At 41.9% G+C, this 21,464-nt stretch overlaps 1 protein-coding gene across 4 annotated transcripts in view; it reads right to left on the reverse strand.

Moving 5' to 3' along the window:
* Positions 1-365: 365 nt before the first annotated feature.
* LOC118223744 (diacylglycerol kinase eta-like) overlaps positions 366-21,464 on the reverse strand; it is a 62,714-nt gene continuing 41,615 nt past the window's right edge. For 3 of the 4 annotated variants that reach the window (XM_035410678.1, XM_035410681.1, XM_035410680.1), the window contains 22 exons: positions 20,527-20,689; positions 20,046-20,154; positions 19,709-19,848; positions 18,826-18,907; positions 17,925-18,016; positions 17,550-17,649; positions 16,865-17,156; positions 16,169-16,306; positions 15,680-15,811; positions 15,428-15,545; positions 14,959-15,069; positions 14,659-14,755; positions 14,118-14,225; positions 12,835-12,948; positions 12,611-12,745; positions 11,852-12,012; positions 11,388-11,493; positions 10,690-10,782; positions 9,997-10,116; positions 9,378-9,483; positions 7,739-7,869; positions 366-4,680 (listed from right to left, as the gene is read on the reverse strand). In XM_035410678.1, the coding sequence (XP_035266569.1) occupies positions 4,594-4,680; positions 7,739-7,869; positions 9,378-9,483; positions 9,997-10,116; positions 10,690-10,782; positions 11,388-11,493; positions 11,852-12,012; positions 12,611-12,745; positions 12,835-12,948; positions 14,118-14,225; positions 14,659-14,755; positions 14,959-15,069; positions 15,428-15,545; positions 15,680-15,811; positions 16,169-16,306; positions 16,865-17,156; positions 17,550-17,649; positions 17,925-18,016; positions 18,826-18,907; positions 19,709-19,848; positions 20,046-20,154; positions 20,527-20,689 (2,735 nt within the window). In that variant the 3' untranslated portion in view covers positions 366-4,593. The remainder of the gene's footprint in view (positions 4,681-7,738; positions 7,870-9,377; positions 9,484-9,996; positions 10,117-10,689; positions 10,783-11,387; positions 11,494-11,851; positions 12,013-12,610; positions 12,746-12,834; positions 12,949-14,117; positions 14,226-14,658; positions 14,756-14,958; positions 15,070-15,427; positions 15,546-15,679; positions 15,812-16,168; positions 16,307-16,864; positions 17,157-17,549; positions 17,650-17,924; positions 18,017-18,825; positions 18,908-19,708; positions 19,849-20,045; positions 20,155-20,526; positions 20,690-21,464) is intronic. The other variant, XM_035410679.1, reaches the window with a different exon arrangement.

The following is a 21,464-nucleotide window of genomic DNA, read 5'->3' on the forward strand; positions in this document are numbered from 1 at the left end:
AAAACATATCTAAACCACCTACATTCACTATAGACGACAAAAGATTGCATATGTTACCAACAGCAATGCAGGAATGATAATTGCTCAAATTTGGCCACAGAATGCTGTATTATTTGAAGAATTATTGGAAGAATACACTGAATTCACAGTAGAAGAGGATGACTAGTGATGCCGAATTACGTAAGTATATGGGCGTTATAAATCAGATATGTAGGCCTACATGAGCGACAACGTGGTCTCTAAATGATGAAAATTAAGGTTTTTTCCCCCACAAAATGTAATAATTATATAAAAACAACAATGAATAAAGACATGGAACATGTAAACAAGTAAACACGCATTCCGTAGGAATTCAGGCAGAAACATTATGATTGCATTCCGTTTTATTGATGTAGGAAGATATCAACTGGCAGCCTTTACAAGGCAGCGCAAAATGTACAAAGTTTAACAATTAATTTCTGCAGAATACAAAAATACACATTTCCGTGACCTCCATACTGTAATGGTTACCATGCATTTTACAATAAAAAGGCACAAAAACAATCACTTAATTCTCATAAAAATTACTACTTGACCATTGTTATCAGCTATCTATACAGGTAACAGTGTAATATTATATTCCAAAGGTGAAAACACATTACACATTACTTAATTGTATGATATGCAATAAACAAACATTGTAAACAGAATGTAAACACACACTCTCTTCTCCTTCACCTTGTTACATGTGTTGTTCTAGATCAAAGATCCTCCCAACAGTTGAAACCAGGCAGTTTGTAGCTTTTTTCTTTTACACAGCGATAATTCCTCATGAGTGACATTTTACCTGGGGCATACATAGCAGGTTATCGGGCTGCAGGTTACTTGCCAAGCACATTGCAATTATCATACTTTCCACTAGGGGGACTCACTCAGAAACTCTTCTTCTAGGGGACATAATCAGTAAATGTCTGAGCTACCCACGGGACATTTGCAGCCAGTATTAATGGGTGGCTCTCATTAGCAAGAGAAAGAGTAGGAGACAGCACTAAAAATGTGATAAGCAAATTGTATATTTAGATTTAAGATGCACTAAAGATGTAACAGGTGAGGACATGCAGACATATGTACAAACAGACACACTCACACACACACACCATTCCAATCCTAAATGTCATACTGCCTATAATATAGTATTGTATAGCACATTCACATAAATGGTATGTATGAGAAGAATTCCCATAAAAAGAAATATCCAGTGCAATACATATTAGCAAATCAATAAACACCTATCATAACTCATTCTAAGGCAGTGACCATTCACATGACCATGGCTAAATCAGATTGGATCATGCCTTGCTCATTAAAGGCACTGTATAATGTTGGGAACTGAATAATTACTGACAAGACAAAACAATAATAAAACAGTAATAAAACAATTTATTGTTAAACATCTCAAATATATATATTTTTAAAGCTCAACAATGACTGGAATATTTTTCAGGTCAGATTATTGTTGAACATTTGTTGAGGTTTTCCATTACCTTTTAACAGTTCTGCCCCAAGTTAATGATGATATTAGCTCAAACACTAAAGAAAGCACATGTTATTCTAAAGTTTGACATTCTTCTTCCCTGTGCTCTATCGTACTTTTAAAGCCTCATCTACATTGATGACATTTTGACTGTCCTTGTTTTCAGCTGAAGCTGAAGGAATGAGTGACTCTGAGTCAATGTATTAATCTTTGGTTATGAATCTTGAAATGAACCCCAGCAGAGCAATTTTGTGCTAAGGGATCGAAAATTCATTTTGTAAGCTTTTTTCTCTCCCCATCCATGTAGATCAAGCAAAGTTGACATATGACAGTTGGGGTTGCTATCACTGGTAATGAGTTGTGACAGCTTGAGAGGGCCATGAAGTTTAATTTCACTGGGTTATTGCCTTCTAATTTCACAGTCAGATGAGGTGGGCAACATATTATGGAACAGAGCCCTTCTGCATACGAAAGGCAGCCAGAGGAGGGGATTCAGAGGAAGCTCGCCTTTGATCTGATTGGCAATGTAATACTTTTCTCCCTCATGAATATGTCCACGTTATTCATTTCAGACAGAACTGGACATTTGAAACATAGAATGCTTCAAAGGCCTGGCTTGCCGCATCTTTGAAAATATGTCCACATCTGCTGATGGATAGTTTGGATTGGTCGCACTTCTTAAAATAATCTATTGACGTGTCTTAAATGCGGCACCCTATCCTTTTTACACTCTCAGACAAGCTTGCACCCACATTTACACATCCATCAGTTCTCGACATTACACAGCACTCAGTGGGACAGGACCTATACAAAAATCAAGACAGTGGGTTGGGTAAAAATACAACAGCATGAAAATGATTCATGTGTTAAAGCACTGGAACAGATCTGCACTCTTGAGCAGCCAAAACAGGAGGATTTGTCTTGTAATAAAATAACATGAAAACATAACCCAAAAAGTTAGTAACATTAATCAGTCTGAAACAGTCTATACACGTGTATTTTGACACCCAAAAAAGTACTCTATCCCAAAAGTAATAAACTAAAAGGGACAAAATCCTGAGATTCTGAGTAATAAAAATTGAGACCAATTTTCGCCCCAAGTCTGATACTGACTAAATAATTGATTGTAGCTGTGCAACTATTGCCTCAAAACACATTTCCTCTTTCCCATTATTACTCATGTAAGTTTTACATTGTAATAATAACAAAATGGGAAAGACTTTCATTGTAAATATATTTTTTCAAATATTTTTTAAAAGCTTTTGAATGCACCTTTTGGTTACTGTTGAAGTACACAATATGTACTTGCTGTAGTGCATTCAGAAAGACATTTCAGTGCATGCCTCCTATATTGAGCTGCCAGCAATTAGTTATACTAGCTTCTGTATGTACAGCCTTTTTCTCAAATCACATGATACTTACTTCGGCTCCCAAATTCAGAAAATGTTTTGTACAGAAAATAAGATTGTAATACATTGATGGGTAAAGGTGATGGCCTTTTCAATCAATTCAGTTTATTTCACCCTTCTTGTTTTGCACTCAGAAAAGTAAAAAGGAGCATAATAAAGTTATTCAATAAAACTCATCAAACTTCTTCTGGATCACATGTAACATTGTCTGCATATTCATATGCAGAGCCTCATATAAACATACGTTTATGGAAAGGTGATCTTTCTATTCCTTTCTTTTCTTGTCTCATTAGCACCTTCTGGTGGATAACAACAATGAAACACTTGTGAACAGTGGCTGAACTTTTCAATATCTAAACAAACTACAAAGTGCATAAAAACAGTTTGATTATTTGCAAAAAGTATTTTTAAAAAACATTTCACCTATTGCATCTGATAGGAGCACAACTGGACTATTTTGCTGTCTGTACTAGGAAATATAGTCACTGTTGTCATGTTTAGCACACAATCTAGGAAGCTGGATCACTGGATCAACAGTGAGCTATTGGAAGCATTTGGAACAATGAAAACATTTAATTTTACAGATATTATCCTTTAAGGTCCACTTAACTTAACAACCCCCAAAACACCCACCCACCCATTATGTTTTCCACAGAAAAACATCCAAATATAAAGCTATATAGTCAAATAACTGAATTGAAATAACATTATATTGCACCTTTATCAAACAACACTCACTAATATCAATTTTCTGGTGCACTGCACGGGTTCAAGTGTGTGAGTTAGCAAACTGTAACATACATAAATATACCATGCATTGCCCCCACCATAGTTAAAAAGCATCATATTACCACACGTGAAATAAATTAAATTATGGCACGTAACGGCTAAAGGACACAGCTTATTGACACTGAAGAATAATGCAAATATTTCAATATTTAAAAGGCTAAGGAGGACGGGGCTACTTCAGTGGCAACAGCCAGCATTGATATAAAACTTGCTCATGTGTTCTTGTATATTAAAAAAAAAAATCTAAATCAGGCATCATGCAATAAAACATATACCCATGTCAAACAGGCACAGCATGCACAGTTATCTATGTCACTGTTTAAAAATGTTTTTTCCCTTTCTCGGTCTACCATGAAACCAGTGAAGTTCACTGAAGCTAGACCACAATGCATTTCTTTCATCCTCTCTCCCTGCCTCTGTGTAATGTAAAATGGTGTTTTTCAAAAGCAAGATGTTTCTTGCACTTCACCCACCTTCCCAAATGCCAATTCATCTTTTGGAAAGTAGTGTGGCAAATGGCAATTGTGAAGTCATATATAAAACCCAGAGTATAGGTTTGTGAGAAGTTGCTGCTGTGCATTATTATTGATTATTATTTTTTTGTGAGAGAAGAGGCAGCCGGTTAATGATGAGGTACTGTTGTAATTCTGCCATTCACTGTATGGAGACTGTGATAATGCCTTTTTTTTTGTGAAAATCAAAGCCTTATTGAAATTTCCCATCCTGTTCTTGCATTCTTTGGCACCAGTACCATTTGAAACAACCCATTCCTATTCTCTTTTTGGCAACAAAATGGTGGGAAACGTTCCATCATCCTTCTCCCTCCATCAACTCTTGGGCGAGGGTCGTAGGGTGACCCGCCCTTACTCGTGTCCTTCCGGGTCACAGGTCAACAAAGGCATTCTTGGCCAGGTCCTTAGTCCCCTGCAGAATTCTCTTCACATGACCCACTTTCGATATCCCCAGATCCTATCAATACAACAGGAGAGAGGGTCATCAGAGGGCACGAGGCGAGCAGTGCCAGAGGTTAAACTGAAACGCCACACTTCCTTTCCTCTCAGTGAGAGCATTGGGGTTGCCACGGCGCCACCGGCAAAGTTCAGATTCAGCTGGGGTGCCATCCAGTTGAGACACCGGTCACTTGTTGCGGAGCCACACTTACAGGGACAAACGGATGCGATGCAGGTCTGGGCTTGACCGAATGACAGGACTCAGAGACAGATGTGTGGACAATACTGGAACGAGCACTGTGCTGCAGGGAACCATCGTAGCTTTAAGACACATTAAGTAGCCTGGTGACCTAGATTTTGTTTCAACACCAAATAAAGGGTATAGATTTAAAAAGCTTCTTATGAATTCTAACCTTGCATTTAAAGAAAAAAAAAATCCTCAGACGTCTGAATACTCGTGTTTTCCATCTCCCTTTGAATTTAAACTTACAAATATACATTTAATTTTACAGGAAAATCTAAAGTACGTAGCCAGAGAAAAATCAACTATAACATCAGTCTATGTTTAACATTAGCAATCTTACTATTTGCACACATTTGATCATAGTCAAACCAAATAAGAGTTAGTTGTTATTAATTACCAGCATTTTATTTATTGGATATTGGAGACCTGTGGAAATATCCTCATAATATTTTAAATATGATGTAGAGTATATGCTGCTATTTCACTTATTTCAAGTTAAAGTCTTCATGCATAAATGGGCAACATGGTATTTTTTTATGTATGCAGTTGGTAAGGCTAGTTTACCGATATTAAACTGACATTGTACATGCCAGTTGTGTAATCTCTGCCTCTGCTTAAAGGTTGCTGATGATACATTATCTTGTGTACAATTAGAATTATAGGGGGATAATATGTATTCAAATGGCTTTTCTGTGCACTCCTTTTATAATCTTCAGTGATGATATATATATTCAGCCTTTATAACATAAAAAGGGTTTAATCCAAAGAACAGCAGACCGGCACAAGGGACACAGTGGATCCATGAGCGTGCTCAGTGTGGATGAGACAGACAGGGACAAAACAGCGATGCACACACTTACACAGTCCAAGTTCAAATGGGTTTGAATCTGTGTGCAACCACAGCTACTGCTTCTGAAATCAATAATGTTGCGTTTATCAGGCCTAGGATCTGACAATCCAGGGCTGCAGTGTCTGCTGGTTTTGTGTTTTGTTACCAAAGTGTTGAATTTAAGACACTGATTGAATAGAGTCTGCACACGTTAAACCTAAATTTGCTACTGCTCATCTGGAGTATGAGATGCAATGAGAGTCTGGATCAGTTATAGCAGCTTTATAGGAAGTATTGAGTTTTGCCTTTGATTACCAACTTAGTCTCACAGACGAACAGAATGTTAAAATGTTTGTGATTTTTGAGAAGGATTCACCATATGCACAATGACATGCATTTTCTTATTATTCTATACAAATAAATAAATAAATACATAAATAAATATGAATATACATTTTAAATGGTGGGTCTCCTGGAATTCAAGATAACTTACGTAAAGTTTTCCGTAGTATGGCATATTCTTATGTTGTGTTTTTAATATCTTACAGAATGACCGATAGAACATTAACCTGATTAAAAGCTGCTGTCAGGGAAGTGAAGTCTATAGTGGGATGTAAGGAATGGTAATGTAGCGTGTTTGTTTCCTCGTCACACAGAACTACAGATCCCATAATTCCCAAGGCTCTAGTGTCATTCATGAGTTCAGCTTCTTGCCAAGCTCATTCCTTGTTTAAAGGTCTCATTTTCCACATTCATTGCAGGGTTGGGGTCAATTCTGTTTAAATTAGTCAACTTGGTTAATCAAATTCAATTATTTAGTTTAAAAATGCTTACAGAACAATAATTTTTTAACATTTTATGATAATTTTGTTAAATTTTTGTTTCAATCCAGTTCCTCCTTGTGATACAAAATTGTTCAGTAACAAGTGTAAGTGGATATTTTAGAATTTGAGGATGTCAAGACTGGCTGGCTCTGTCCTTATTCCAATGCAAAAATCCTACAACCTTTACTGTATACACTACTGCATTCCATATGCTCTGGCCACCAGGCAAGATTTATTTCACAGGATGCATGGAAACAGTCCAGCCTCTGTAACTTGCATCAGTGAGGGAAAGATCCTTCTCTCTTTCCTTGCTAAACTTGTAAGAGATCTCCTTCTGCTTCTGAGAAATTTGCCCCTTTCATCAAAGTTGGAATGTACACACGACCCCACAGGGCTGGAATGAAACTCTGGGCTTTACGACAGCAGTTTGCACAGGGGAAGCCAAGCAGAGCAGTGCAGAGTTGCAAACGACAGCAAGCAGGGGAACAGACTGAGAGACAGAGAGAAACGAGAGACAACAGATCCGAGAGTTCGGTTGGTCTAGGCCGGTGTTCCTCGATTTTCAAACCAAGGTGAATAACGGCCCAGCGTGTTGCATAGAAAATACACAAATGAGCCTATCCACCTTGTTCAACAACTTCAACTCCAATGACAGTGTACATGCTATACATACTGGTGGCACACTGCATGAGTGGATGCATATCTTTTCCATATTGTGGTACACTGGTATAAGAAAAAGACAGCACATTGCAGCATTATAAATGGTGCAAAAAAATGATGAAAAAAAAATCTGTGCAGTCATTTTGTGAATGGAAGCCAATACTGAATTTTCTTCATTGTGGCCCATGTGACACACGATGGAGGCATGCAATAAAAATAATCCAAAGATCGAGAATCACCGGCCTAGACCGCTTGGGTAAGAATCTCAAACTACAGCCTTGGAGGGCCACAGTACTCTGCAGGATTTTATGGTTTCCTTCCAACCAGCAACCAACCGGAAAGTTCTTGCAAACAAGGTTATAAATGACTCTTTAGCCAATCGATGACTTGAATGAAGCTTACACCCGAGGGCTGAAAGGATGTGCGACATGTCGAAAGGCGGGCAGACACTGTGAGACCTCCGGGCCTGAGGTTTGAGATCCCTGGGTTAGCGCGAGAGGCTCAGAGCGTTGGCGTATACCTTCAGGTCCCTCCTCTCCAGGTGCAGGAGCTCGGAGCCGCGGACATCGTGGCGGATGAAGGTGCCTTTGTACTCCCCGAGGCCGAGCTGCTCCAGCCAGACGGCCACTTCCTCAGTGCCCCACCTCTGAACTACACAGGTCAAGAGCACAAAGCCCCCTTCAGTGTACAGACGCACCACGGCGAGCAGACGGGGAGGGGGGAGTCAGGCCCATAGAGAGTGAGAGGGAGGGAAGAGGGGGAAGGAGAAGGAGGGGAAGAACGTACAGTACGGAGGACGGAGGGGAGGTGGCGGCAGCAGCTGGCGAAAAAGGAGGTCGGGGGAGGTCATCACGGACAGGCCTCTGGTCACTGGCACCCCAGAGTTTCTTGCATGCAGGTTATTGTAAAGGGTGGGGGGGGAGGGGGGATAAGGATGAAGCCTGTGCATGGCCCTACTCTCACACAGAGGGCATGGTAATCCCAGCAGTCACCTTACAGCCAGTTGCAGCCGGCCCTGACAGAGGGCCACTTCCACCTCAAGTACATCATAAAGAGCATCTAGTATAAAACAGACGACAAGCCCGCTAGCCTTGGGACTGTCAGGTTAGGGCAAACAGCACTAGGCATCTGAAAGTCCAATTACATTTCGAGGTCACGGCACAATTTACTGACAACTCATAACCAGAGAGGGTCGCTGGTTGAAATGCTGAACAGGGTGCTGCACTTTTGACGTATACTTTTTTCACTTCTGCTCAATATCCTGCAGTATAATAAAACAAGCTGTAAATTCAGGCTATGGGTAAACTACAGTATATAAAAATGAATGACTGAATGGAAAAATCTGCAGGTATAAGCAGCGTTCATTTTACAATATAGTAGGGAATGTAGAATATGGGAAATGTGTGTGTGTGTGTGTGTAGGTGTGCGTGTGCGTGTGCGTGTGCGTGTGCGTGTGTATGTGTGTGTGATTCCCGAGCTGTTTATGTTGGACAATTACAAAATGACAAAAGCAGGTTTGTTAAATACATCATACCACATATTCTATAGACTCACCAGATATTCAGCTCCTGTGTTCCTTTCGTCCTCTATGCTTCTTAACTACGAGAGTTTCTGGTGCTATGTTACATTACAGAACATCCATTGCCACAGTATTGTCCTTGGTCATGTCCCTTAATGCATTTTCATAGAATGCTTAGAATTGGAATCCTTGGCTTCAATGTTAGGGAGACAGAACTTGCAATGTTAAGAACAGGGAAATTAGTATCTGGTGAGTCTAAAGAGTCTGCGTCCATATTTTGTTCCTTTCCCTGGGTCTACTCCTTGTAGTCTGTGTGGGCTGTCTGACTCTCAACTGAGGGAATTTACGCCTATTGTGTGTGTCTGTGCAGGCTGACGGTATCCGAGCAACAGGACAACACCATGGACAGAGAATGTGTGCGTAGTGATGTACATTTATGGGCTGGGTTTAGACAGAGGATGACATCACAGCACGGACAGCAGGAGAAAACTTGTGGAACTCTCTGTAACCATGATTTCACCACTGTCACACCCTCTCCAGCACCACAGTAGGGTGGGGCTTTGTGTGTGCTGGCAGCTCTCCATTGGCTCAGGCCATTGTGGGCATGTGTGAAAGGGGAATATATGAGCAGGGTCCTCACCTGACTGCTGGCTGCACTTTTTGGGTGGTTTTTCCTTCATGAATTTTGGCACAATGCGGAACACGGTGCTCCGGCTGTTCCTCTTGCTGTACTCCAGGGCGTGGTCCTGAGACACAGAGACAGAGCATTGTACACCGTCCTCATTCTACAAACTTCCTGCCCACCCACTGCATCCTCTGACCCAAGCAGGACGTGGCAGGGATCAGTGGGAGAGGCCAATGTGAGCAGCCAGTGAGGGTGCCTGTGTGCAGGTTGTGCAATATAAGCAGGCAATGAGGGTCGCCAAGAGAGGTGTGTGTGTGTGTATGTGTGTGTGTGTGTGTTTGGGAGGGGTGGGTGTGGGCAATGTGAGGGGTGGGGTCTCTATGGTAAGCAGCCAATCAGAGTGGCTGCGGTCGTGACCAATGTGAGAAGCACATGAGCTTGGTGTTTTAGGAGTTCATGATATGACCAAGTAAGAAGGCAATATGAGATGCCAATAGGAGTGGCTGTGTGGGGTTGGGGGCAGCCAATGTGAGTATCATTGGGTGGGGCTTCTAATGTGAGATGTGAATGAGAGCTGCCATGATGGGGGTTTCCCATGTGAACAGCCAACAGCAGTGGCAGTGGGTGGTCTCACCTGCTCCTGATCAGGCTCCAGAATGTGGTGGAGCCAGGGGATCTCCCACAGTTTTCCCAGCTCCAGCTCAACATTATGCAAGGTGCTGGACAGCAGCTCCTCATGGGGAGGCTCCAGTTGCTTCAGAGAGAAATAAAGCTGCTGAGCCAAAACTTACAACACTGCCTTAACAAGCCTTTCCGACTAATAATTCTGATAACTTAAAATAACTTCTCTGAGCAAGGTTTAAAAATCCTCATAAGGAAATTCATTTTTGTCCTCTGTAGGGGACATGAGTTTCTAGCCTTAATCTCAAGAAGTACTCTACTAAGCTAAAACCTACAAGGTACATTCAATAAAATATATCATATTTTTGAAAATATTTTCACTGCAATATATATTTTTTGTATTGTGTTTACGCATTTTGCATTACGTCAAAAAAAATAAAAATTCCGAAACATTTTTTTTTCTCCCGGGTCCCAGGGGGACATAGAAAAACAATGGGGAAAAAAATGTTGTACAGAAGCCCTGTATGTTCACTGCAAGCCTGCATAGCAGCGATATAATGTAATGGTTAGGGAACTGGGCTTGTTATTCAGGTTTTATTCTCAGGTGGGGTATGTAAAAAATGTAAGCTACAATTCATTCTGGATCAGTAGCTGCTAAATAGCTAAAGGTAAATCAATGTAATGTAGCCCAGAATAGTGTACTCACCAGAGAGACCCTTCCCACCAGCAGTGACTCAGTTTCATTGTGAAGGGCTTTCACAGTGCTGGCCACTTCGATGGCAGTGTTCCTGGCCAGACTCTGTGGAACCCAGGACAGGGTCAGTGACCAATCAGTAAGCCTGACCACACCATCATTTATAAAAAGAACAATTCCCTTAGGGTACTTACTGCTGAACTGTTGAACAAAGATATGTGCAAAATGGCCACCACTTCCTGGTGCTTAAAAACCAAAGGCTGAACTCTTTACCTCCCTGGGGCTCTTTAAATGTACTGCAGGGGGTCCCAGGCCAGATTTAATATAGATTTGGGATAACAATTCAAAACATAAAACCTTTTACTTATGATGGGGGTCCCCTGGATGTCATTGAGTCAGGGTAGAGGCCCCTGGATAAAAAAAGCCTTAAAACCTCTGCTTTACACCAACGATTATGCAGGAAAAAAAGTGATATCAGAAATGCTTTCTTAGCTACACAATAGCTGGTGTAAACAGTTACGCCTTTGTTCTTCATTCAGAATAATGTGCTGCTCAGTTCTACTCAGCTAACAGGTAGCCAGCTTGTGTTTCCTTTGGCTGCCAAGTTTTATTTACAGCACGAGAGAAATTCAGGAAAAGAAGGTGAATTAGAGAGAGGACGCAGTGTGGGGTTAGTTCAGCTGAAAACGGTAAACAGGGGGCTCTCTCACTTCTGGGAACTTGGGGTGTGTCTTGTTGATAGCGTGAGAACTAGCGTTAACCGCATGAGCCAGTTCCTGCTCGAGGATGCCGTGGACCTTGGCCGCGTCGCAAATCCTGTTTGACAGAAACAGAAGTCAGAGGTCAGATCGCAGCGCACTGTGCACTGCCATCTTTTACCACCACACAGGCCAGAGTCCACAGACTCTGCCCAGTTGAAACACCTCTTGCTACAGACTTCCTACAAAGGCCAACTTTGAAAATGTCAGTTTTTATTTCCACAGCAGAATTACATCCTTTCCTGTTCTGTGCTACCCTGGATCATTTCTTGTGTATGTACTATAATTGCTTTGCTATGTGGCTGCACTGGGTTTTAACTTATGTCAAAAAATTCATTTATGCATTCAGTCATTCAACTTGATTGAATATATAGGCATATTATTTCTTGTCCCAAAATCTGGGGGCCCAGGGTCACCTGGTGATGAGCTCCTCTGCAGCACGGGCGCACAGCTGGACGAGAGCTGCCTCCTCCTCGGATGCCAGGTCTACAGACTGCTGGGGGTACAGGTGTGGCCGCAGTGGGTGCTTGTCGTACTTCAGCTTGTCCTCCCAGGACTTAAGTGTGTTCTCAAATGCCTGAGCAAACAAACAGACAGGACTTAAGCTGTTCTCAAAGACCTCCACAAACAAACAGACAGGACTTAAGCTGTTCTCAAATGCCTGAGCAACAGACAGACAGGACTTAAGCTGTTCTCAAAGACCTCCACAAACAGACAGACAGGACATAAGCTGTTCTCAAAGACCTCCACAAACAGACAGACAGGACTTAAACTGTTCTCAAAGACCTCCACAAACAGACAGACAGGACTTAAGCTGTTCTCAAAGACCTCCACAAACAGACAGACAGAAGTTAAGCTGTTCTCAAAGACCTCCACAAACAGACAGACAGGACTTAAGCTGTTCTCAAAGACCTCCACAAACAAACAGACAGGACTTAAGCTGTTCTCAAAGACCTCCACAAACAGACAGGACTTAAGCTGTTCTCAAAGACCTCCACAAACAGGCAGACAGGACTTAAGCTGTTCTCAAAGACATCCACAAACAGGCAGACAATGCACAGACTTATTGGATTTTGTAGACCATGCTCTCTTTCACACAATCACACTAACAGGCTTTATAAAAGCACCCAAACATCCACAGATACACAGACACAAGCACTGTCTTTTTCTTTTACCCTGTCTCGAGTCAGCATCTGTGCCCTGTTCTTATGCTGAATCTTAATGACCCCTGGGGGCTGGATCCAGGCCTCTCCATCCACCTGGATAGGGACCCCCTCCTCTCCCAGGATGGTGATCCTCACAGAGCGACACTGAGGGAGACAGAGGGGAGACATGGGAACATCGTCCCGGGACCCAGGCTGTGGGACAGGAAGGAGGTTCGAGCTGATGGGCACCTCACCTGGGCGATCCGGTGGTGCTGGAGTTTGATGACCCGAGATACGGCCATCTGCATGCTCCCAAATACAGCCACCACCTCCAGGATCTTATCATCAAATGATGGGGCACAAAAGATCTGGAAGAGGTGCATTTAATATATAGACCTCAAACGTAGCACAAGGCAGATCACAAAGTCACCCGCCAACAAGAGATTAGGATTTCAAACATTCACGCTTTCCGATCGCTACGCCATTGTTCTTTTAAACATGTTGGTCAAAATGACACACTGCATTTGTTGAAGATGGTCATCAAGCTGGGATTATACACAACTTTGGATTGCACACAGCAATGGTGGACTAGAGAAAAAATGTTCTGTATAGAGCTGCAACAAAGTGGTTTTTCCAAGTAGGATTTTATCTCTAAGAAAGAGATGCAAGCAGAATTTTAATTACACTGAGAAGCACAACACGGTCAAATTAAAATGATGTTTCCTCAGGCCAACCCGGCCAGTGCCAGGTTAAAATGAAAGATCCTTGGAGGGCAAGGAGGGCAGTTATGTAAACGAAAAGCTCAAACACAGGGGACAATGTCATACAGAGGAGCACACACAGTGAACGCTCTGCTCCATGTGAGAACATGTGACCCTTATTGCTGCAGTTCAGAAACACCACCCTCGGAAAGCCCGGCTCTCAGTAGACGAAGCTTGTTGGGTTCACTGGCATCTCATACAGGGGTGTTATTGAGAAAGCAGCTGTTCAGTAGTGTATTCTTACTATGAATCTGAACTCGGGGTACTGTATGTATGGCTGGAAACAAACATTGACAACAAAGGGAGGTTTATCCGCTGTTTATGTAAAGCGATCCAGTTCCCTGCTGCTTACTGTTGGAAAGGGAAGTAAACAGCAATGTCTGTTAATGAAAAAAACCCTGTTTATAAATAAATGTAATAAACTTTAGAGGCAACAAAACATCACAGCAGGAATGCTGTCATCGATTAAAGGGATGTTTCTCTTTCTGGAGTTGTTTTTTTCATATTATATACATTTTTTTTAATGCTTTCTGTTGGCCCAGAACGTGTTTCTGTGCAATGGATTCTGAAAACCTGTTTGCTTTACAATGTATGGTGTAGGGGCATTTGCAGATTGCACTCTTTTCTCCAGAGCATATTGTAGAACAATGTTATGTTTCCAGATTAATAGCATTATATATAATATATATAGCATTATGTCATAGCATATTATTATTATTATTATTATTATTATTATTATTATTAATGACAGCAACAAAATAATGATGAACACTCACATCATCTTCTTTAGTTCCACCCCAGAAGTTTGTCCCACCGGCATAGCTAGGAATATTCAAAACTGCAATTCCCTGCAGACTGGGGAGAGGGATGTACTGTCCATCACACTGAAAGAAAAGAAAAACATGGAATGGATGGCTGTAAATATGGTGATATGATGATCTTTCAGATCAGTGTTTTGAATATTATGTAGGCCTATACTTTCATATCAACATTTAATCCCCTAGTTATTGCTGGAATGGAGAACCAAGGTCCCAGTTGAGGTGAATAATCAATAGTTAAGTAATCAATAAAATCTGTGTTTGGAATGTTTTCCTTTGAAACAGTTTAAACTATTTTTTAATAGTTTAATGACTTAAAATTGTATGTTAATGAATAATTTCAAGAATAATCACTAGCACATTTTTATCACAGGACACTATGATGCTGCTGAGGTAAATATGGAGCAGTGGATTATGGGTGATGAAGTCCCTCTCCGAGTGATTAGGCCAGCCCATGCTATTGTTCCTGTCATTGCCAAAGCCACCAGAGATCTCTCACCTCCAGCTGAACCTTCTGCTCCAGGTTCTTATAGGTCCTCTGTAGCAGCTCCTTGGTCCCCAGAACACCATACCACATCAGGTTCTTTGTGCGACTCCTACAGGTGACAAACATTCACTGAGTCCACCAATTTATTACTGGGTTTAACCAAACTGATTTTTAGCTGGATATATATATTTAAATGTTAGTCCTATTGTCTACCAATTTGAAATGCCCAATATATGTGTGTTCCTCCTGAATTGCTGCAACCTCCTTTGTAAATTTTGGCGAGAAGGAAAAAGAGGAGGAATTCCAACTCACCTGCACTTTTCTGGGTGCTCCTCTCGTTTGTTGTTGAACTCCAGGGAGATCTTGGCATCCAGTCCGATCCCAAAATAGTTGTTCATGACACATTTTTCCAAATACCCCTCCCTGCAGGAAACATAAATCATGGCTGGTTTTAATATTTAGATGAAGACATACTTTCAGATGTGTGTTACTTAGAGGATGGAGGTAATGTTCAGAGCTAAACCGAACAAGCATGTTGGAGAATAATAATGAGAATCATGCAATACAGAGGCCACACAATTTCTTTTTTTTTGTAGTAATCATGATGTCATAGTTGCAGGAATGGAAACTGTAGAAAAATATAAGACCCACAGTTACAAATTTTAACAAAAACGAGTGAGCCAAAGTTCACTACACTAGTCATGTAGCCCAGGTTTTAAACAGAACTGAACCCAAACACCAGAAAATTTAAACTGTAGCCAATAACCAGTCAGAGACTTACAGTGAGTCCAAGTCAGGGTCGATAAAGGGCGTTGCTCCAAAAGGATCAATGTTGGCCAATAACATCTTACTGATGATGGAGCTCCCAGCTATGGATGCAGCTAGGCCTGCCCTTAAACCTGCAGGAACAGAGAGATGGAGGAACCAAGCAATGGGTACAGTGAGTGGAGCGTGTGTTTGTGTACGTGTGTGCGTGTGTCTATGTGTGTGTGCGTCTGAGTGAGTGTGTGTGTGTGTATGCGCGAGCACGTACCAGGGCAGATGATCCGTGTGTTGAGCACAGGCAGGTTCTCCTTGCTGGTGCTGAAGGGGATGGAAAAGGAGCCGCAGGATTGGCTGCTGCGGCTCATTCGGCTCTCAGGAGGGGAACATGGCGTCAGCGCAGCTGGAAAAACAGAGACACACGTCAGCTCTCTCCCAGGATCCTCGGGTCCCACCCAACCAATCCCTTTCTCCCATTAGTAGTGTTACCTAGGGCCTAGCACTGACTGATAATCAGGTGATATGAAAATGCCTCTGATTTCACCTGAACAGATCTCAAAGCATTCTTTTCCCCCCCATTTACTTTCACTAATGATGTTCTCTGAATTTCCAGTAGGTGGCAATAGTGAGTCATCCTGTTTTCCTTTCCCATATGGCACCTTTTTATTTGTACTGTTATTTACCTGTTCTTGTAACAGCAGACACACACACACACCCACACACACATTTAATGATAGAAGCTTCAAGGCAGAAGACATACAAGAAGGTGACTCCAGCTGCTTAGTGTCTTCATCCTTCTCATTGTCCTTGTTGTCATCCTCGCTCTCATTCTCCTTAAGCTCCGTCGGTGACTGCAGGCCCTGCTGCTCCTCCGTGTGAGCGTTCTGTTCATCCACCACTGAGGAAGAGCCAAAAAAACAGGAGAAGAAAGAGAGGGCAAGAGGAGGGGAAAGAGAAAGGTGAAAAAGAGGGGGTGAGAGAAGAGAAGGGAGAGGAGGGAGTAGAGAAGGGAAGCAAAGAGAGAAAATGGAATTGAGGGGGTTTGTAACAGACTCATAGAAGCAAAAAGACAGTAACTTCTACAGCCTTGAAAATATCCAGCCCAATTTCCTCAACTTCAATTAGGGATGTAAGGATTGCACTGACATGCAGACCTTTTCCAGGCCTTCAAATTCTGACTGTCACAGTTTGAATTAAGTCCCCTGTCAAGTTTTATTTGGACAATGAATGGGCCTTCCCTAATTGAAAGGCATTGCATGTAGGATGTACTGTAATGCTATTTTAATGTCACTGTCAGGCTCTATCATTGGAATTGTAACATTGCAATGTTAATGCCTTACAATGTTATTGTAAGGCATTGTATTGAGCCTTACATTGTCATTGTAAGGCTATAACATTGGAAAAGCGTAGCTGCAGTTGTGTTATGCACCAGCTGGGATTTGAGCTCCAGGCCTACCTTTCTCAGCCTGCTCGATGATCTGGCGCACAGCTCTCTTTAGGCTGTTGGCACGCAACATCAGCTGCTCCCTTGGCCTGAAGCATTTCTCCGTCTGCGTCTCCTCCAGCTTCTCCTTCAGCTCCGACAGCGACTCCTCGCTCATCTCCTCGCTCAGCTCGTCCTCCTCCTCGTCCTCCTCCAGCTCCTCTTCCACGATCGGTGGAGTGGTGTGAGGTGGGTGGATCATGGCCTGGGCCTCCGTGTTGAGGGTCTGGAGGAGGGAATCCAGCTTCTCGTTGAGGACGGCACACTGGTTGGGAGGTCAGGAAGAACAAGGTCAACCAATCAGATGTCAACCAGGGATATAAAACACAAGCTCACAGCATTGATCCCAGGCAGGAATGTCAAACTCCAGTACTGGAGGGCTGCAATGTCTGCCGGTTTTGAATATGTTTGGTCTCTTTAGCCATCCAATGACTTAAATAAATCACAGTATTTAATGAAACAACAGAACCCAATCAATAATGCAGCTCCCCATGAGCGAACCTGGAGGTCCCTCCTGATGGTTTCAGGTGAAGACTCAGATTAAGCTGAAGAAAGTTTTCATGGCAGACATTACATTACATTATACCCAGGCTATGCTGACCCAAACTGCAGTCATTTAGGGTCGTACCAAAGCAATTTGTCCCTGTCCGTGACTGACCTTCAGAGACATGACCTCAGCTCCGTCAGCATTATCAGTAGATTTCTCGTAGGATTTCCCCACTTTGGCAACAAAGTCCTTCACCGTCTCACAGAGGACCCTAGAGGAAAGTGGAGAGAGGAGGTCTGTCTTGTGTTCTATTAAGTGTCATGGAACAAACCCAAACTGCTGACCTAAACTGCAGCAGAAGGAACATAGAGAACCCTCAACAAGAGAACTTTGATCTGTTGCATAGCGGGTTTTTAAAAGGAATTTCACTTTTCCTTATTTAGTACTGTGAATGTGGCAGCCAACCATTTATTCTTTTAAAATAACATTTCTTATTTTATTCTACTTTATCAACATGACAGAGCCATGCGTTTGTTAAGGACGCACTTTGCGGAAGAAATGACCACAGAGTGCTGGTCGGAGTTGAGGATCTTGGTGAGGTGGGTGGCGACCGAATCCTCATAGCTCGAGATCGGAAACTACAACAGACAATAGAAGACGAAACAACCTTCACACACAAATGAATCATAACAACAGCACATCAATGCACTGAGCACAAGTGAGAAGGTGAGATAAGATCCATCTTTTATTATATCATCAAAATGAAAGATAAATTAACTGATGCCAGTGGTTCTCAAACCCCGCCTTGAGGAACCCCTGTTTATGCTGGTTTTTTCTCCAGCCATTCTCTTGCTCAGTTAAGGTTGTTGAACACATAATTTTATTTTTCCCTTAAACTTGTTTAAGGAATCCAAAACAAGTTTGGCTCTTTATCGTTTTCTTTGTCTTTGAATTCTTCATTATCTACCAAATTTTTAGTTTAAGAGGTTATGTGTCGACACTCACCAATTAGGAGCCTACTGATTCACCTCAGTCTTTAATTTGATTATTTACATTTTTTAACCTCTGTAATCATTTTCAATATAGCACAACGTGAATATGGGAGTTTTATTCTTCATGCATATCTTTATCTGACGTAAGGTGTTTTAAGAGGGTAAATAATCCTTCAATTGTGGCTGTAAGGAAAACCAGCATAAACAGCCTTAATTGACTGCCTTAAAACACATCACTAATTTAACCACTAAAATTCTCATTAAAATCATAGTTAAGTCACACTTTGATCGAATCAGTTCAAAAGTAACTCAAACTCATTTTGGATACATGGTATACCATATCCTTTTACTTAATTACTCTTAATTAGTTATATGAATTGGGACAAATAAAACATATTTGCAATGCGTCCTCTTAAGGACAACAGAGGTAAGTCCTGATGGATTGGGAAAGTTACCTGGCAATCCTCTGACTCCTCAGGTGTGCTGGGACAGCTGTGCTTGGGAGGTATTTTAATCTCATACGTCATAATGCTCCACCTGGCAAGACAAGGGAACAGCTGTCAGTTAAACTCACACACGGCTGGTCTGCAACTACCCGTGCGGCCAACTTAAATTCACCATGAACCGAATGCACGGGACAGATCCTCTTTCAGCGACAGATACAGTACAGCGAGCACCGACAGGTTCTCCAATGACTGCTTTGCCCCAAGACACAAGGGCTGTGCAGCATCGACATCATTTGTAAAAAGATTCCAAAATAGCATTTAAATGGATACTATTACCCATAATGCAGTGATTCTACAATGCAGTCGGAGCTGTCATGGTAAAAATGACTTGAACTTTTGCCGTATTTTCTGCATGGGTTTTTAATATCACTGGTTCTTAATATCACTAGTCTAAGAAGATTCCATCTAAAATATCTCATTTATTCTCATGAAATATCTCAGAGGCAAATTCCTGATGGCTCACTGCAGATGAGGAGTTTCAATTTTATAGAATACCCTGTAGTGCATTTGAGAAAATTGCTTTTCCTCTACAGTACCAGCAAAACATGAGCAGAATAAAAAGCATTATGGGCAATACTGCATTATGGGTAATATTTCTGGTAATATTTCAAATATTGTTGGTAATAATTTTTTTTTTAACATTTGAAGCCTTATAACAACAACACCCCTATCCTCCTTCCCAAGCCCTTTCTGCACAACTGAAATCCCCCAAGGATAGCCCCCACATCAACCTAACCATCCCCGCCCACCCTACAATATGTCCTTTGCCACATCATGGGTAATAAAATCATCAAACTCCCCCATAGCCACCTGTGCCAGCGTAAGACAGTACCTGTCCAGCATCTTGGTGCTGGCCCGCTCCAGCTTCTCCAGGATTTGTGGCAGCAGTGTGTCATCATCGCAGGATGGCCCCCAGCCCAGCACCCGTGCCAGGTCATTACCCGTGCCCAGGGGCAGCACCCCCAGCTGGCACTGCAATGCAAATCCACCTCTCAGGCAAATGCATGTTTGGCAAGCTCTGGGTAAGAGCATCCCAATGCAATATAAAATGGAAAACTATCCAATTAGCAATTAAGTATCCATTCAAATATTTATCTCATATTTGTCTGTTTATCTGTATATCCATCTATCAGTCTAAGCTCCTTTAATCCCTAGTCAGACTTATGTACCTGTTTGTGAAGGTTCAGCTTGTCGATTTCAGATAAAACCCATCCTACGCTTCCATCTCCTCCACACACCAGGATTCTGAAGTTGTCAAACTTATGGAACAAGCGCAGTCTGTGGGGTGAGCAGAACAGTGAGGACCTCATAAAAATGTAAACTGTACAAATTGGTCTAGAAGTTTCTTCCAAATGCCAAAATGTATTTGCCTCATTTCAACCATGTTATAGCAAAGTAATACTGCAGAACAGGAGTTTAAACAACCCATTATCCCCGATTCAAGTCATTTCAAAGCAGGCATCTCAGTGTCTATAAGAACCTTGAAGCTTAAATCATCTGCTGATTGAAAGAAAACCAAAAAACATCTCCAGACATTGTGGCCATCCAGTATGGACTGGAGGTTTGAAACCCCTAGTCTATGGCCTGCAGTACTGATGGCCTGAATCAGGACACAAGCGGTGTGGATTTAAAAGCGGTACTCTAGCTTACCCTAAATGAGGTCCACCGTTTATCAAGTCGAACACCTGCGCAGGGTTGAGTAGCTGCTTAAAGCGACGCAGGAACTTCACCCCCTGGTTGTCCCCGCTTTTGGAGTTGACGAAGACCAGGAGCGGGCTGGCACAAGAGGGTGGGCATGTGGCCTTCCAGAAACCTGCCAAAGAAAGAGAGTTTAATCAATGGTTCTGATGCATTAACCCGATCACCTCTATAGCCTTATGTGGTACCCTTAAGCATTTTTGACTTGTTGCATATGAAGCTACACGACAGCCACCTGAGATCCATATGAAGCTACACAACTGCCACCTGAGATCCAACATCGCTTCCAACATTATGGTCATTAATATGAAATTGGTCCACCTTTTGCTGCTATCACAACTTTCAATCTTCTGGGAAGACTTTGTGCTAGATTTTGTAGGAGGGATTTACTTCCATTCAGCCAGAAGAGGATTGTGAGGTCAATGGGAATGGATTGGGAAATTAGGCTTGGCTCACAGCTGGCTTTCCAAATGAGCCGTAAGGTGTTGGATGGGGTTGAGGTCAGAGCTCTGTGCTGGCCAATCATGTTCTTCCACACCGATCTTGACAAAACCATATCTACATGTACCTTGCTACATGCCCAGGGACATTGTCATGCTGAAACAGGAAAGGGCCTTCTTCAAACTGTTTCCTCTTCAAATTATAACAACCTACATGAAAAATTGCAATTGAAAATAATTTTTGAATGTAGACTCCTTGAAAAAATTACTAAAACTGAACCCTTTATAAAGGGGTGAACAAATGTGGAAACTAAATATGTATCTGCAAGTGAGGATACATAAACAAACTTATGAAAAATTAATGATAAGCATTTATAAAGTATTATATATTATTGCTGCTATTATTATTATAGCTTTGAAGCTTACCCGTTTTCTGTGTACGTGTCAACT

The sequence above is a fragment of the Anguilla anguilla genome, chromosome 3, assembly GCF_013347855.1.
Source record: "Anguilla anguilla isolate fAngAng1 chromosome 3, fAngAng1.pri, whole genome shotgun sequence".
Lineage (NCBI taxonomy): Eukaryota > Metazoa > Chordata > Actinopteri > Anguilliformes > Anguillidae > Anguilla > Anguilla anguilla.